This window comes from Malurus melanocephalus, unplaced genomic scaffold (genome assembly GCF_030028575.1).
Source record: "Malurus melanocephalus ecotype Western Australia unplaced genomic scaffold, MMel_1.1 scaffold_302, whole genome shotgun sequence".
Taxonomy (NCBI): domain Eukaryota; kingdom Metazoa; phylum Chordata; class Aves; order Passeriformes; family Maluridae; genus Malurus; species Malurus melanocephalus.
In genome coordinates this window covers 65,406-83,672 of record NW_026623534.1, presented here as the reverse complement: position 1 = coordinate 83,672, position 18,267 = coordinate 65,406, and the positions used below count along the sequence as shown (strand labels likewise).

Sequence of the window (18,267 nt, the reverse complement as noted above, 5' to 3'; positions counted from 1 at the left end):
AACCATATATAAGTCAACCCATATATAATAATGCTTCAAACCAGACACCATGGAAATAATCCATCCCTGTTCACAGATGCTTTCTAACATCAAAACACGAATCTTAAGTATTTTTCAATTCATTCTATATATGCTCCCAAAGGTAGGGATAGCAGTCTAAAATTTGCCAGACTGACTTTCTAACTTTTTTTAGAACCTAGCAAGTACAACTTACTTTTTGCATTTGCTTCTCTACATCTTCCAAAAATAACTTACAATTATTAGGAAATGTAACGGTTTACTATTCAGAATTAAATCTATTATTTTCTACGAACTCATTTTGCGACTTAAAATTAAACAAACAATCCAGTGAACACTGATCCCTCCCCTTCTTCACTCCTCCTCCATCAGCTTTTACACACATTTATTCATCAGCTGCACAACAGACGCTGAAGAGCATCAAGTACTGGTTTCATGTGGCCATGCATTTCATTTTATCAAACGAAAAATACTTGGGAGAATGTCAGCATATAAAGTAACGGATACTCAGAAAGCATAGCTCCAGACAGCGCTTCTTTTCCCCTCAAAAAAACTTGCAAGTTCTTCTTGAAGTGTCCCAAAACACGTGTGTACCTTGAGCTTACAGCTCGTACTTTTGAAAGAAACTAGAGGCAACAGCGTGASAGACAGTAAGAGAAGTCACTAGAATGTCCATGACCCGAGCTACTCGGCACATACAGAAGGGCAGCGAGGCCGATGTCGCAACCCCGCGGCGGCTGCAGGTACGGCCCGCGCCCCTCGGGCTCCAGGGACGGCTGCCCCGGGCCGCTCCGGGTCTCTCCTGTTACAAAGGGGCGCAGAGCTCACGTTCAGGCTCTCAGCAAACCACAGCGTCKCGTATGTTCACACATGCCAAACTGCCCGCGGATGCTCCACAGCTCCTTTTGGAGCACGGGTTTCCACGCACCCACGGGAGGCGACACCAGAATCCCACGTGCCAGCGGCCGCCCCCGGCCGCGGTCAGGCGAGGAGAGGAGGAGGAGCCGCCGCCATCGCCCCCGCCGCACTTCCCCGGCTCTCCCTCGCCCCCGGGCACGCAGCTGCCGCCCGCGGCCCCCGCTCCGGCCCGGGACACGGCGGGAGCCGCCATCCCCGGGGGCCGCCATCCCGCGGGGCGCCACCGCCCCCGGCCCGRCGGGCGCTGATAGGCGGCCCAGCGCGGAGGGGCGGGCGGGGAGCAGCGCGGCCCAATGCGCGCCTCAGCGGCGCCGCGCCCGCCCGCAGCCCCGCGCCCCCGGCACGGCCGTGCAGGAATGCGGCGGCCGCCCCCCGCCCCGGTACCTTCTCCTCCTGCAGAGCACGCACACGGCCCACAGCAGCAGGGCGGCGGCGGCGGCCGCCCCGCCGTAGGTGCCGAGCGGCAGCGTGTCGGGGCCCATGCTGACGGCGCTCGCCTCGGCGGCTGCTGGTGCCTCGCCGCCGCCGCCGGGGAGGAAAGTTTCGCCCGTCCTCCCGCTCCCGGCAGGAGAGGCGCCCGGCCGGCCGTCCCTCCCCGCCCACCCCGAACCCAGGGGGCTGGGTTTGGCTGCTSGGAGCTGGACTTGGCGAGCGGGCCCGGTGCGACCCGGCCGGCTCCTCCCCGGGGAGCGCCCGGCGCGGGGAGGGTCGCGCCCGCCCGCCCCCGAGGCCACCCGGCGGCGGCGGAGGGGAAGCCCCGGCCTTCGGCTTGCCGGGAAAAGGCTCCCGTGCGGCGGGAAGGTCCCAGCACGGAGACCCGAGAAGGATGGGGGGATTCTCAGTGCCCCCCGCCCTTCAATCCCCTTCAGCCGTCACGGCACCCCGCGAGGGTCTCGATGCCCCGCAGACGTGGCCTCGGGTGGCGGAGTGGCGGTGGCGTGTCCCAGTAGCAGGTAGCAGCTCTGGCACCTCTCGGTTTTGATACCCGAGTCTACCCGCTATGTGTCCCCTTACAAAACAAGACAACATMCCACAGCTTCATAAAACTTAATCTGAGGTATGATACATGAGATACAAATAGCGGGGGTTGTCTCTTGACATTGTGCTGTATGAGAAGAAACTGAGTCCAGTCCTCCCACTGTGCCAGCCCTTCTGGTGTGTTACGGAGAAGTACAAGGAGGAGGTGKGAGACCAGAAACTGAGGGGATGGGGAGATCCCCAGCGTGAGGAAGCGGGGTGGGGTGGAGCGGCAAAGAGGTCCAGGGAGTTCGGTWCTGCGTGGCAGGGCAGGGACTAACAAAACAGCAGGGCAGCAGCAGCAGCATCGCACAGCTCCACTGCCGTTTGGTACAAGGTACGCTCAAATGTTGCTGTGATGTGAGATACRCTTCAATGCGAATTCACATTGAGAGATGGAGTAAGATCCTTCAGGGTTTGGTTTGGGATTGTGGTTTGGTTGAATGGGGAGAGACACAAGTTCATGCTAATTTTTGGCCATGTGCAGTATCATACATTATTTTGGGTGGTGTATACATTCCTTTCATCTTAGAAACAAGTTGTCGAACACCTGTCTTCTGACTTGTCCTGTTGTAAGTTTCCCAGAGTCATAAAGTCCCAACTGTATCTTAGGCAGATAAAAAAGACATTTAACTAAAAACCTTCCCGACATTAGCATATTTCATMATTTTTAAGAGCCTGAGGCATATCTGAGGGTTTGCAGTCATCAGAGCTGTTTGTCTTCTTTCTCAGCCACTCCTGTTAGTTGCAGTGAAATACTTAAACGTTGGATTCATCATGGAAAATCTAATTAGTGTGTCTCACATTAAAGGTGACCCAAATCTGAGCAACATTGCTTAAAACCATCAGCTGTCTGTCCCTCCTGAGATCCAAAAATCAGACACTCTTATTGTGCACAGAGGGAAACCGCAAGAGAAACTAATGCTTCACTTGTAGTTCTTTAGAACTTTTTGCAGGGAATTATATTTGAAATCCCCAGCTTGGGAATTCCAAGGGGTTTCTTACCTACTAATCCTGTAAATTAATGGAAAAGGAGTASTTCAGAACTTAGAAGCTTTGCACTGTAAGACATTACACAGTAAAATATTACTCATTTTACATGTGACCTCTACTGTGAAAAATTAGTGTTTCAGTTCAGTTTAGTGAAAAACTACTGTCCATATACAATTAAATAGCTGTGGCAGCTAGGGTAAGCCCTCATCCATAATCAAAACATCAAACCACCAAGATTGCTGTAGTTCTGCCAAAGGGTATGAAGAGGGTTAGGACAATCTTTTCAGTTAGCGCTTTCCATGTTTGCTAGAAGTTAAAATTGCAGAAGGAAAAAAAAAAAAAAAACCACCCCACACACCAAAAAGCATTTTGAACCATACCACAAGCATTTTGAAATACAGGAAACAAACCCTGAAAGGTCCTAAGTCCCCTAAGAATGCTGAGTACTGTTCTGGGTCAACCATTTAAACAGTCCAAGAGGATGGGTTAAATTCTTAACTAGWGAAGAAATTTCAAAGAGCTAGCAGCTGAAACATGTTTAAGTTTAATGTCTTATATATAGTATGAATTACATCAATGCAAATCCAACTGGATGGTATTWACACATAACGTACCCAGTTAAAATTGTAATAGATGTATCCATAGATATTGGCATCTCAGCTAACTGGAGAAAGGGTGAGGCTAAACAGTTCCCTTTAATGTTGCTCTAGCAGGAAAGAGGAAATTAATTTAATTTTCAGAAGGTGTAAGCCTAGTCTTATAGTGAATGCTCTCATGTTGAAAAATTAGTCTTTTAAGATTTGGMGGGATTTTAATTTTCAAGCTATCATGAGATCTTTATAGTGCTCTCACTACAGCATGGTCRTAACTAAGAAGAATGCAAATACTGTTATATTTGGAAATTAATAATGTTACTCTCCAGCTGGATACAACTGTGTCCAGTTGTTATCCTTACTGATGGGATGTAATTGCAGTAGTAGTGGCTCCTTGGCAGATTTCAAGAGTTGTTTGTATGTATTAGAAAACTGATAGAAACAACTGTAGGCTGGAGAGAGGTGAAGGCAAGTACTTACTGATTTGGGGGGAGGGATGGAGAATTCATGAGGTAAGCTTGGAGGGTTTTTCAGTTGCAAAGATTTCAGAGAGGTTCCTAATACTGTGGTAGTAAGCCTAGATAGATAGATAGATAGATAGATAGATAGATAGATAGATAGATAGATAGATAGATAGATAGATAGATAGATAGATAGATGGATGCTCAGCTACATTTCTCCTGTTTAAATTGTGAACATTCTGTACATATGCTACAGTTCAAAATGCATACTGTGTGTATGTTTCATACTGCCAATGTTGTAAGATGATATAGATCATATTTTTTTGTCTTATGAAAATGCAGAAGACTCAAAATAAACTTTGAACAGTATATACTGCAATCTGTACAGTATTTTACACATCACAGTGTGATTTTGCTATATGCAGCACATGGACAAATGCCTGTTCTACTGGGTGGCTTTCATGTGCACAAGGATTTAAACTCCCAGGCTTAGACAAGAGCAGATTCTCTACCATTGAAACACCAGTGACATATGTGTTATAAGCAGCAGCGGGAACAAGGCTTACTTTTCCACTTGCCCAGCACTACTCATTCAAAGGTTGTTTTCAACAGCTTATAGCTTTGCTCTGCTATAACCATTGTGATAGCAATACTGCAAGCTTATTTTTGCCTTCAGTTTAAGTGTGCACAAAGTATTTCAACAAAAAATAAAACTAATGTATTTTTGTGAACAATGCTAAAGAAAAATACCCGTRTAACATATTTAGTGATTTTGAGAAKTGGCAGGGGCATTAGACTTTGAAATGGGGTCAACAAATTAACCTCTGTGTCAAAGATAATCTGTCCAAATTTATTTAGGTTATAAACCCCACAAGAAAAGAGGTTTTGTACACTCTAATGACCTGCTGGACCTTTTGGGCTTCATTCCGTGAAGATGCCACTGGAACTGGGTCTGCTTCCAGCTCTTAGCTCAGCAGCTGTTTTCTCTGGAAGTGAAGCTCTGAGCTAATAGAGATCAGGCTGAATTCAGGGCAATGAAACTAAAAGCCTTTTTGTTCCCTGCTCTCTGTCTCCCTTCCTGCTAGAATACAGGCAAAGGGAAATTCAGTGATTTAAGTGTAGGATGAAAAGGCTACAGACCTCTTAAATTYCCCTTGATTCAAGACTAATAATTTAATTCTCGGTTTGTTTTCTCTSCTTCAAGAACACGCTAATCTGCATTTAATGTTTTTGTTACACAGCACTGCAGGCTCTCTCCCATGGCCTCCCGTGTCAATCACGGCTGATCAGCCTGAGCTCTGAATAAGACCCCACGCTGAGAAGTCCCACTCATCCATCCCTGCAATTCAAATGTCTTGGTCCTACTTCCCCCTGTCATGTGGAATGCCATGCCAAACACATACTTGCTACATACACCAACATATGGACTCATTCTTAAAAAAAAAAAAAAAAAAAAAAAAAAAAAAAAAAAAAAATAAGCTGAGAGGTCAATAGGGACAGGGACAAGAACTGAATAGGGAAAGAGACCATGAATGGGAGCCAGGAAGGGGAAAAAAGGAGGATTAGGAACAGATGAGGGGAAACTGAGGATGAATGGGAAAGATGCAATCTGGGACCCAAAGGAAAGGAGGTGACAGTAAGAATAGAAAAGATTTGAGAAGAAATGTGACAGAACTGGCAGCTGCCTCAGTGTAGAGATTAAGATGTGGAATTGTAATATGACTCAAAGGTAAAATCCAAGAGCAGAGGTGGAACTGGAAAYGAGTGGGAATGACAGTGTGGGAGAGGAGAAGCCAAGAGGACTTAGGTAAAAAAACCTGTGAGATGCTTCCTACAGTTTGCATGCTGAGTCTCACTGGGAAAGAAGAAAGGGATTTGAGTCAAAAATTGACCCTGGGAAAACATAAAAGTGATGGGCAAGGTGATCAAGATAAGAAGGTACTAGCAGAAAATGCTGTGTCTTCCTGGCTGCAATTTTACTTTTTACAACTGCGGAGCCTMAAAAGACATGGTCCTGTTTCTCTGTACTACCATCTGTGCCACAAGTCATGCAAACCCATCTTTTCCCTTCTGTTACAGCTATCCTGTGGTTACAGTGAGAACTGATTACTTCCTAATCTGACATAAAACTCATTCACTGAAGGAGAAGAAGTAATAGCTAGCATGCCACCAGATGAGCCACTGATTCCACTCATTCTGAAGCTGTAGAGTCTTTACCTTTGCAAGAAAATAGACTGGAAATCTAAGATGTGGACTATGGGAAAATGAGACATCCTGTTCTGGGAGTTAAAAAGGGAGCTGTGTTACAGATGCCATGTGGAAGAACTTCCGCATTTTCACACTTTGAATTGTGAATTTTAATGAGAAAATTTTAATATGTACATGTACCTACAAGGAAGTAATTTAGGAATGAGCTTTACAGATAAACCTAGATTATGTAGACAAAGAGAATGGAAAACTCACACTTCTTCTTAGTTGTAGTTGAAAACCAGCTAGAGCAGTGGATGGCCTGGCTAAGTTAACTACAGATTCTCCTTGTTACATATATTCCATCCATTTCTGTGGATAATTTCTATACCATCATACCATGGCTAATTATCTGATAGACCTTCATTTTCTGCAGGTCAATTTGAGAGCTTAGGTCTGATTTTCCAAAGTGCTAAATGCATCAAAAGCAATGCCTGTCCGTAGTATCTGGCTGTAAGAAACGGTGGTGTATTCAGSATTTGCCCTTTGAACATGTAAAGCACTCTTAGCATAAAAAAACCCCAGCATTTAACTTCCCTACTGATGAGCATCTGTGAAAATATTAATGCTGGTGTACCCTAAAAAGAATTTATATTTGCAATATAGTRAGGTACTCAGTTGTACACTCTAAGTAACATAGCAATATTTTGAAGAATGCTGTATTCCCTGCACAAGATTATATAATCAGAATTTGGCAAATTTATAGKGAAAAGTTAATGTAACTACATTGTACTTGCCTTGATAACAGGCCTACAATACTGGGATTTTTTTTAACTTTATAATATCTGAGTTTGTAACCTTCAAAATGTACTTTTTACTTTTCATTACTATAATTCAGTTTTATTTGCCTTGGGAATACTGCAGTCTTTGCTAGCAGAAAATATTTGGGGCAACTAAAGAGTGTTTGTACTATTATAAAAACAAATATCATGTATTAACTCATTAGCTAGCAGGTGTATGTATATAAACAACATCTGGACATTTTTCATTTCTCTGGAGGACTAAACATTGCTATAGCTCAAATCGGAAGATAGGAGAGGGGAGGGAAGGGGAGGGAAGGAGAGGAGAGAAAAAAGATTTACTCCCCGTTTACCCGAGTCCCCGTACTCCCGGTTTACCCGAGTCCTTTTAAAGAATGTATGTAAAGAAAGCATTAAAGATGCAGCTCTCACAATCCTGTCCATCATAAGGATGAATCAGCAGTAGATGAATATCCTGTTTTGCAAGCAGTTCAAGAGAAAGTCTAAAGAGTACGCAGTTACCCAAGTGAGAAGAACAAGTGACTAAAGATTGTAGATGAAAAATCCCAGAACTATTAAAAAGTGTGTTATTGATGGACCGTGATGTAAGAATATTGTATGAGCCAAATGGTTAGACATAGAAGCAGTGAAAAAGGAGGCAGTAAAATCCAGACAAGTTTGTCATCAGGATGATAATACAAGTGTGATTCCACCCACAGACATTTCTGAAACCCCACACAGGGAAATGCAAGAAATACACAATCACAATCTAAAGGAAGTCAGTGACTAGGATATTGCCCTACAATGAGTAAGCATTTGTGTCATAAATGCTAGCCATTGCAAAACAGGGCAGATACATATGGCCAATACATTTTTTAAAAATAGAAGAAAATGTTTAAACTGGAGAATAGATCTCCTAAACTGAAATAAAATCAGTATTACTCTCGAAAACTTCTGAGCTGTCTTAGCAAGAGCAAACAAGGTGGAGCARTGCAGATGAGATCAAAGGGCAATAAAAAATGTTTCAAGAGCAAGGCTAAGTTATTGCGTACATAGGAGTTAATTAGCAATTAAACAGAGGGTAATTATCAACTAAAATCAYGTTTTATGTAAAAATGTGGAGAAATGCACCAGTTCTAAATGCAYGCTTGTGTTTTAACATTCACATTGAGAAGAAATGTATGTTTGAAGTAATGTTTGAAGAAGGAAAACTCACACAGACATAAAATGTGACTTGAATAATGTGACTCAGTCACATGATTTCTAAGTCCTGCTATATTAGACTAGAATTGASAAAGAGTCCTAAGATGCTAACTATACTCCTGCAAAACCAGTTTTTCTTCTTATTTATCTTTTCTGGACCACAGTTTATCATTGTATTAGTGCTACAGCTTTTTAAACCACACTTTTAAATCTGTGTTCTTTGGGTTTTGTTAACTTATTGCATTGTTTTTTCCTCTGATAGTGCATGGTATTAGTGGTCTTGCTGATCAGTCACATAAATAAGGTATTATTTTAAAATTGTGTTTATATTTTATTGTAATTAATAGTTTGAATTAAGCCTAACTCTGAAAAACAAAAAGCAAGACATTGTAGCACAGTGAATTTGAAACTTACCTGTAGAGTCCAAAACTTGGCTTAGCAGTCAATGTTTCAGGGTTAATGTGCAATCAGTTAAGTCAAAGGTATTTGATATTCCTCAGCACTTTTTCTGATTGACTTTTAAAAACCAAATCAGATGTGCTTCAGGGTGACTTGTATGTTGCTTCTTTCTTCTCCATTATTCTCTATATTTATTACCTTAACTGTTTCTTTTCCTTAGGAATGTTTTGATTTGAAACCAGTACAGAAACTTTGGAATCTCATACTTCACCAGGAGATTAAAATCTGGAGCTCCTTTCTTCTGCCTATCTGGGACCGTTTTGACTGACCCTGCCATTCTTGAGGTGAAGACTTTTGATTTGCCCATGAATCAGCTCCTGATCCACCAGTTTGTAATTGTCCATGTGAAAGTAAACCAAATCTGAATAATTYCTCTGATCTTTAATGAACAAGGCTCAGCTTGTTCATGGGGCATGTACGTTCTTGCACCAGAGGCCTCACGGCAGGCCTGGGGCATAGGCTAATGGCCCGTCATTATGTCACTCAGATTGTGATCTTGCGTTGCAAATCTGTCAAAGCCTGAACTGGACAGGTAAAACTGCTGGGGATTGCTAAATGTAAGACTCTTTGTGCATGGGGCACACCTATGGGAGGTGTTGTGATTAGAGGAGTCGGGCGGAGTATGGGGCAGAGTCTGTACTTTGGACTCTATCCTAWATAGATGCTTTTCATAAATTAAATGTTCCAGTGAGTGGATAGAGACTAAGCTCAGGCAGGCCTAAAATGTGATCTCAGAAGTGAAGATCTCTTTATGTCAATTTCTCCCTAAATAGTGAAGCAAGCACAGATCCTTTAAAAAGGGAAGTAGGAAATAGTTATGCAGTCAGCCTACACCCACAGTTACTTTCCAGGTTTGTTACAGGCTAAGTTGAAACTGAGGCCTTGTGTAATTTGTCACTGAAGTCTCTTTTGATTGCACTCCAACTTATCTTTTTTATTTCATCACTGCCAGTTTGAACAACCAGTAGTGGACAGTAATCAGAAAGCCTTAGTGGACTGGATTGTTTTCCAGTAATGTCCCTTATCCGAGCCCTGGGTGACAGCAGGGCTTCCCTGTGAGCTGGGTCTGGTCTGCATTTCGGACCCTCCGTACCCCTTGGATGGGAGTCTCCTGTTACAACTATCTCMTTTTCCTATTGACAGAGGAGGTCTTGATGAAGAGTGCAGGTGGTGTTTCCTCTTCCTTGCCAGCTATGGAGTCCATTTGCTGCCTCTKTTGGTTCCACCTGAATGGTTAGAGAGGAGCCCTTCCTGCATGAGCTGCCGGACAAACAACTGCTGTGCTCCACTCGAGGTTGCTCAGGTGCCCTGGAGCCATTTAAATCTCCCACGGYTGCTCCTAGCACCACCTCCCTCTTGCTTGGTTGGCTACTGAGGRCTTCCWCATCCTRACAAGTCTCAGGGCTGCTYCATGGGTTCCTGWAYTAAGGAACCACSCTGTATRGCTCAMTCTCACCCCCCAGGCTTTCCTTCASTCRCTGCCACTTCGTGGATTTGCCCACATTTTAATTAAAATAATGGTTTCATACTTCGAGTTATATTCTGCAAACACTGGGGTAGGCAAAATAATGTATTGTCAGATGCAGATATCAGTGTTTTAACCAAAGCAGCATAGGTTTCTAGTCATATCCCACATGAATGTATAAAACCAGGCTAAAATGGAGCTCACAAACACCAATCAAATAAATGACTGCTATAAATGTAAGCAACTTGGAATAAATAAAAAATTCCCAAACCAGAAAATAAGTATTTTAAAAAGTAAAATAATTGTTTGCTTTGAAAAACACCTGCAATATTGTGTCTTTTTTTTCCTTGCAGGAAGGAAAATTGGTTAAGACATTTCCTTAATGCAAACCTGTTTCTCCACAGAAAGCAAAGGCCTGATTTCCAGCTCAGACTAAAATTGGATGTTTCCATTGTTTGCATTTCCAAACCATCCTTTAGCCATTACCTTTTTTCTTCTGCCAGGCCCACTGTTCCCTGCTTTTGCTCTCTGCTTGTCCTTCTGAATGTTTTCTTTTGCAGATCATAGAATCATAGAATGACTTGGGTTGGAAGTGACCTCAAAGGTCACCTAAGTCTAACCCTCTTGTTATGAGCAGGGACACCTTTTACTGAACCAGGCTGCTCAGAGCTCCATCCAGCCTGGCCTTGAACACTTCCAAGGATCATAGCTGGCCTCTGCTTCCAGAAAGACCCAGTACCTAATGGTTTCTTCCTGCCCACTTTCCTTAGTTTCCGTTTCTGGGTGAGCTGTGTTTTGGGCTGTGACTTCCTTCCTCTCCCATTACTCCAGATAAAAGCATCACTGCTCCAGCATTTGTAGGAGAAGAACTTGTGAAGGTCGGTAACCAGTTGCATCAGCTTCAAAGATGTGCCATCCCAGCATCCATTATCCCCTTGTATTACATTCACAAGCACTTAATGGATATGTATGTATTTAAGAGGCCCTCATAAATTTCAAACTTGTATATATTCAGAATATAAATTATTATGTTTCTTTCCTTTTTTTGGAAAAGGTCCCATTTATTTGAAAAACAAGTCTTTCCTATTGTTTTCTTTTTTACAATCACTTACAGATTTCTCCATTGCCTCAGACCAAATTTAATATTACATGACATATGCTGGCTGAAAGCATAATGATACCGTGATAATTTTCTTTTGAATTCTTTATTCGCCTCTGTTACATCTAATTACATTTCTGTGGTATTGTATTCAAATTATCCTTAGAATTCTATGCATTTTTTTCTAGGTAAATTACTATTTAGTTTTAAAAATTAAAGGAAATACCTAATTAGTGGTACTGAATAACTGATCAATTTTGTGCTTCTTGAGCTTCTCTCAAAATTAGTGTTTACCTCTATTTGCATTTAAATTTCTAACCCAATGCTTGGCCTTTGGAGGAGAAAAAAAAATTGCTTGCTTAAAGGATCTGTTTATATCAGGTTACTTGCTTAAATGTCCCAATAAGTGATTTCATTCTGTAAATCTCTAAGTTGTATTTTTCTATATATAGATATATGTTTTAGAAAAAAGTTGACCTTCTTCCTCTATATAACTATCATTAGTTTTAAAAGCCTGAATGGTCTCATTGAACTTAAATTGAGAGACTACTGAAGTKCAATGACATTGTGAGAGGCATCTACTGGAAATTTTGTGTCTGTAACAGATACTATTTCAGCACTGAGAACAATACCAAGGACTTGAACCTCTATGTCTTTCACATTTAGAACTCCTACCAAAGTCAGGGGAAATCTTCATGGAGCAGAAAAGTGTAATAGTATAATTATTCATATGCTGGAAAATGGCATATTATTCTAACACCTATTAAAATAAAATTGATACCTTTGTAAGTTTCTATCTCAACAATTTTGAAAGTAGTAAAATATGTGCAGGAATTGTTAAGTATTTTTTTCTTTTCTGAATCATAAAATTTTGCCCTTAAAAGTTTACAGAAAGTCAAACACTAGGCAAATATGTTCTCCGTACAATGGTCTCCGTCTTTCTGTGCTGTTTTTGTAAGCAGAAACTTAGGAAATTATATCAAATCCTATTAAATAAAATTCAGTATGTCAATTCACTTTTATTTTTAAAATAATTTTAACTGACATTAAATCAAAGCATTTTATATTGTGATTTATTGGCAGTGCAACATGTTGAGTTTCAAGTGAGCTGCTTGTCTCCTGAAATGGGCAGGAGAAAAGACACTCTGAAACTACACCCAGAAGATATTAATAACTCTGGTACTTCTCACTTATTGATTGCTTAACAATTAGTGTTTGCTTAACAATTAGTATTGCAGATAYGATAACAAGAACTTGTGTTGAAAGTGTTTGCAAATAACTTTTCCATTTCCTCACTGATGTATCATCTCTAGATGACAGCAAATTGAGTGAGGCAACAATCACATCATTCATCATCTGGTATGAATGAGAGGGTCTCTCTCTCTTGTCCCCAGTACAATTCTGCCAGGTTGGTGTTATGAGCTCTGAAAAATAGGTGTCATCATACTGGCTATCACAAGTGGCCCACTCTTTTTTATTTAGGAATTTCTATCAAAAGCAGTAGTGTAAGCAACTAGATCCTTGCCGAAGTTGGTTACAGAATAATTTATGGAAAGGCTGTCTTCTGTTTCCAAGGGATGTTGTGCTGCTGCTTGCAACAATTAGAAGGTGTGGTCCTTCCTTCCTTCCTACCTGATTTACTTTAATATTTSGTATTGTAACTACAGACTTAGTATTATTGCCCTGTTAATATCCCCCCCATGCATTTATAGTTCTCATTTATGTATAATAATGGTTAGAGTTAGAAATSTCTGTTCCTGCTAAACACTTGATGACCCTTAGCATTCATCTTGAAAGGTTTTGTCATCACACTTAGCTTCGAGCATRTGAGTCCAAAGTGCACCCATATTTTGGCTCCAACATCTTGGCAAAGACCTGCTCCAGCCTGGGGGCTGGGTGCCTCAGCTCCACCTTAAATCTTTGGGTCTGGTCCAGCCCTGTGCTTTGGAAAGGTGCCAGATCAGTGTCTCTCAAGGCTGAAGTTCTTCTGTACATTCACAAAAAGGCAATAACTCGGGCCCAACTTTTCACACATCTCAGCAAACTGTGCTGTACTGAAGGAGCTGTGTCTTCCCTGACAAGTGCTTCAACCATTGGAACATTCAGATTGGTCCAAAGAGTCAAGAGCCTCAGTTCTTCAGCTGAGACTGAACAGTCCAGGTCCACTAATTTATTTTATGTTACACTGCTATGAACAGCTGCCGAGCACAGATAGTCCTTCTTTTGACCAAGAGGTAAAATAGGTTCAACAAAACATGGACCTAGATTCCAGACTACTCAAACCAGTCAAAACAAGTCAAGTGTCTTTCCAAAACCCAGCCTCCACTGTCCTCCCTTGCTAAAAGGCTTCTCAGTTCTGCAGTTTGGCAGTCAGCAGGCTATTGCACTGAGAGAGAATTTCAAATTCAAAGATCCTGATCTTAAAATGTCAACAAAACACCTGGTGTTCCAGTGTCAGGAGGCCACTGATGAACCACAAATGCCAATTTTAATAATGTAGTTTAAATTGTGTAGTTTAATTATRAAGTTTAAATCACCTATGTCAATTTTTTGGTGTAAACTTATAAAGCAGTGAGTGATTAGTCTACCAAAACACTCAGGAAATGTGTTTTAAGTCAAATTACTAGTAACAGCAGCAYAGACCCAGCAGCTCCCTCCTTTCTTTCCTGTGACAAGCAGAGTATTGATCCCCAGCATCTCCACTGTCTCAACTGGTCTTTTAGACATATGGCATTTTGAAAAGCAGTAACTAACACTAGGTCAAACCATATAGTTTATTTTCTCTGACAATCCCTTCTGATACTATTCACAGGATGGAAATGCTTGTGACATGGGATTATCAATAAAGTGCTGCATGCAGAAGAAGTCTTTAGCTCCAATGAGTGGACAGAACCTGTYCCTAGTCCCCTAGGTTCTAACTGCATTCTTATGATTACTGGCATTAACATTCTGATTTGAAAAAGAAAAGTAATTGTTAAGCCTGGGTATTTTAACTGAATAAAAGTGTTTTTCTAGTAGTGACTAACAAAAAAAGGAAGAACAAATATAGATTTTAATACTGTTATATTAAAATCAAAATGTAAATATACATGGCTGCAGAGAGCTACAGTGGGAATGTCTCCCTCCCCACCAGTCCACAGAGGTTTGCACATATGGTAGCCCGCTTTGCATTGCTTGGAAACTTTATCACAACATTTGCAAAAAGTGATTTGTGTTTTGGGATGGTAATTCATTTTTTAGAAACTTTCTTTTTATTCACTGCTAGAGATGGGCTGAAGCCAGTTGTGTCTGAAATGAAACCAAAAGCCTCATGAGCAGATGGCCTAGCATGTTCAGCAAAAGTGCTATCTGGAAATGTGATGTATTCTTCACTAATGAAGAACCTTGAGGACTGTCCTCTCTGTTTACCATCAGCCTCTGATTGTGTATCATTCCCTTATTCTCACAAGCACTGCTGCAGATGCTATATAAGTAGTAGCACTAAGTTTTAAAAGTCACACTGTATTTCTTTTTTGCTCTAAATTAATGATATTTGATTTCTTTTGTGGGGTATTTTTGTTTTCTTAATACCTAGCAGCACAAATATTTCTATGGGTTGACTTGTATTTATCTGCATATGTAAATTGAAATCACACTAAATGGCCATTATGATATCCCTTTCAGTGTCCTTAGCATAGTCTACCTCATCTGATTTTTCTCCCAATTTATTCAGCATAAGGTGGGGAGGAAGAAAAGAAGACACAGTTCCTACATGCTTTCAGCATTCTCGAGGTTACATCCTTCTCCATCCACTCCTTTCCTCCAGCTGATGCAATGTTTGCCTGCTTCCAGTGGCAGATGCCAGACTGGCTCCTGTCACATCATCACTTGCCATTTCAACACAGCCTATTACATTCAAGATCAGGACACTTAACTAAGTGTGTTTTAACATACAAAGGTGAAATGTCGGTGTCTACTGATAAGGTGGATAGTTCAAGTCCTGTTGTGGTGAACGGTGACAGCTATCCTTGAATGGACAGGCTTTAGCATCATTAGTTCTGGACTCCATTCAGCTCTTCAGTAAGCACCAAGGGGGCACCAAAAAGCAGATGTGAATACCTGCAAAAGAAGTTTAAGGTGTTTAAGTGTGGAACTAAATCTCTCTCTGACTGATTGCCAGCAGTACTTTTCCCTTCTCCCCAAAATTGTCACTCCGTCTTTTCGTATTTCCATTTCCCTTGTTTACCTGCTCCCCTTGCTCCTACRTGTCTTGTTTAATTCCTTGTTTTGTTGTCTCATATAATAATTTGTTCYGGAACAATGTGTTCAAAATCTGCTCTTGAACAAGACAACCTTTGTTTGTACCYGGTTGAACTGTCTCTCTGATAAAGTGTCTCCCTCCTCCTGACAGTAAGCTTGACACAAATCATTTATCCTCTCACCTCAGCTTCATATGGAATGTACAAACATGCTTGTTTGTTTGTTTGCTTGTTTTCTGAGGGAGGGAGATTTGTCATTAAATTTTGGTTCTGCTAAGGAAAAGTGAATTTTTCATGACTAGTTAGTGTTTTTGCTATCATTTTCCAAACCAACACTGCCTACACTCTTGTTAACATGCCTGATCCTCAGGCATGCTAATTTTTAAACCCTTTAAAATCAAAGAGAGCTGTAGAAGTTTAATGTGTCTCCTGATTTCTGTGAAGGGTTATCTCCTTGGTGGATTGTGACTGTGTCTGTAGGAACAGCACAATAACAGTGAAGCAAAGAGTTCACAGAACCTGTGTGCAATGAACAAATGATGACAATAACACTGAAGAATCCTCAGGTTCTCCCAGATGTATCTCCAAGCAAATATGAGAAGGCTAGCTCACATACAACATAACTATAGGCTTTTTCTAAGCATCCCTGTGCTAGTTTAAATCTGGAATGATTTAATCCACTTTACTCCAGCCTAACTGAGATCAGGATATGCTTGTATGATCAATACAGCAGGCATGTTGACCTAAACCTTCTGGAAATAAATAAATACTGTCAGGAACAGTCCTCTTGCAGGGAAACAGACAAAACCACCTGACTTTAAACAGACTTTTAAAAAACACATCTCTTATGAAAGCTCTTGGGAGCAGGAGTTCTTTCAGTCTCCCRGGGCATAGCAAGCAAAGCAAGGTAAGTTATCTTGACACCAAGTCCTCGAGCAGCAGATCTTTTGGGGAATGAACAAAGTGCTCTGTAGAGCCAGCCTGCCTTATCGTCAGAGTCATCTGTATCCTTGAAAAGTACAGCTGGGGTTAGGGAAGCTGCAGAGAACACTTATGTTAGACTGACATGCTTCTCCATCAAAGGAATCATCATGCCTTCAGTTTTAGGCTAAATACTGTTAGTGTTTTTTGCTCCTGAGGGAAGTTACTATTATAACCCATTGATTGCATTGASCTTATTGTTAGAGATAAGGTTGTTATTTTTTTTCTTTAAAAAAGAGAGAAAGCTGCTAGAAAAAAATCTATGCTTTTCAAGATTTTTCCTAATTACAATAGCCCTGTGTGAGTTATTTCCAGCAACCCTGAACTTTGAACTAGGGATCTTTATCATATTAAATMATTTCTATGTTGTGTGAATAAATATATACATATGAACATGTACAAATTTCAGAAAATACTTCTTTCCACTGCTTTGATAATATGTAATTCACTGACACTTGGGGAGTCATGCAACTTAATGCAAACAATACTCAGTTGACCAGTCTGCCAGGAGAAATAAGTCTGTATTGTAAGAAAAGAACAAAGACTATTTTTTTCCTGCTATTCTGATTCCTCATTAAATAGTAAGTTACTTTTGACAGCTGTTCATTTTTAATTTTGGCCATATGGAGGCATAGTGGAATGATGTTTCCAACATTCTACCAATCCAGGATTACTAAAGATGAGGGAAGCAAATGTTAAATCCACAAAACCATACAGAAATGGATTTTTCTKTAATTGTTTTTCCCCAGAGAAAGTAAAAAAGAAAATTTCCCAAATGAATCAACCGAAATTCTCATAAAACTTGACCAGACTGTGTTAAGTGACTGGAAGCAGGAAAAACTGTTGCAATCCAGTGGTGAGTCAGTAAGATTTTGAGGGGTGGGTGTTAATGGTTCAAATGAGGATATTTACTTTGTACTTCCTCCTGCAATTCATGTTTACAAATAGTCCATTAGTGCAGTTTTGCATGAAAAACCCAGAGATTTGATTTTTCTCTTTTTAAAATCGTATTTGTATAAGCTAAATTAGCGGTGTACAGACTGGAGAGGGGATGGCTTCTGCTTTTCATTCACCTGTTTTCCAGAAGAGAAATGTGAATGCTAAGGAGAAGACACATGGCTCCATCAGTATTTTCAGGCTGGTATTTCTCAAAGAAGCCATTCAAAAACTAACATTTCATCTGTTTATTTACTACATGTCGGAGTCTGGTTTTCTCAGTTGGTTGTTAAACAAAACAGCTGTCTACTACACATCTGTTTACAAACGTATTACCAGATTGTGCAATGAAAGATTAGGAAACCTGGTTTTAATTTRAAATGAGATATAGTGCAGCAATGTTAGATCCGGTATCTGTCCCTGCTTTGCTGTGGAACAGTGCTGACCAAGTAATACTCAGTACCTTCCACCTTCCTACTGTCCTGCTCAGTGCACTAGACCTCATGGCAGCAGCCCTTGGTCACGTCATTTGGAGATTGGGTAGGCCAGTGATGAGAAGACAAGTGAATGGGAGATTTATCCTACTTTAACAAATCATAAAAAATACATTGATTAGCTAAAATTGTATTTTGCAAATCGGGATTGARAGAGCTAAACTTGGGATTTGAAGACAGTGACAGGAGGAATGTTGTTGTGCACAGTCTAAGCCTCTTCTTTCACCATGGGCTGAGATGGGCTATTTAACCTTTCCTTTGTCATGAGCTAATCATGTATTCACAGATACATATTGCCCTTCAGCTCATATGAGATAAATAAAAAAGCTGCAAGAATCTCATGCAATGTCTGAGCCCTGAATTCTGATTTGAGCCTAGCTTCTATTTGTGTAGCTTTTCACTGCC

At 41.0% G+C, this 18,267-nt stretch overlaps 1 protein-coding gene and 1 long non-coding RNA gene across 2 annotated transcripts in view; one reads left to right on the top strand and one right to left on the bottom strand.

Moving 5' to 3' along the window:
* The window catches only part of LOC130579942 (cytochrome P450 7B1), a 123,618-nt gene extending 122,128 nt beyond the window's left edge, over positions 1 to 1,490 (bottom strand). The window contains exon 1 of the mRNA XM_057377150.1: positions 1,321 to 1,490. Within this exon, the coding sequence (XP_057233133.1) occupies positions 1,321 to 1,418 (98 nt within the window). The 5' untranslated portion in view covers positions 1,419 to 1,490. The remainder of the gene's footprint in view (positions 1 to 1,320) is intronic.
* A 161-nt stretch (positions 1,491 to 1,651) lies between these two features.
* LOC130579943 (uncharacterized) lies at positions 1,652 to 10,026 on the top strand. The gene is made up of 3 exons (XR_008966065.1): positions 1,652 to 1,993; positions 8,810 to 8,933; positions 9,793 to 10,026. It is a non-coding gene; the product is annotated as an uncharacterized LOC130579943 (long non-coding RNA).
* Positions 10,027 to 18,267: the final 8,241 nt, after the last annotated feature.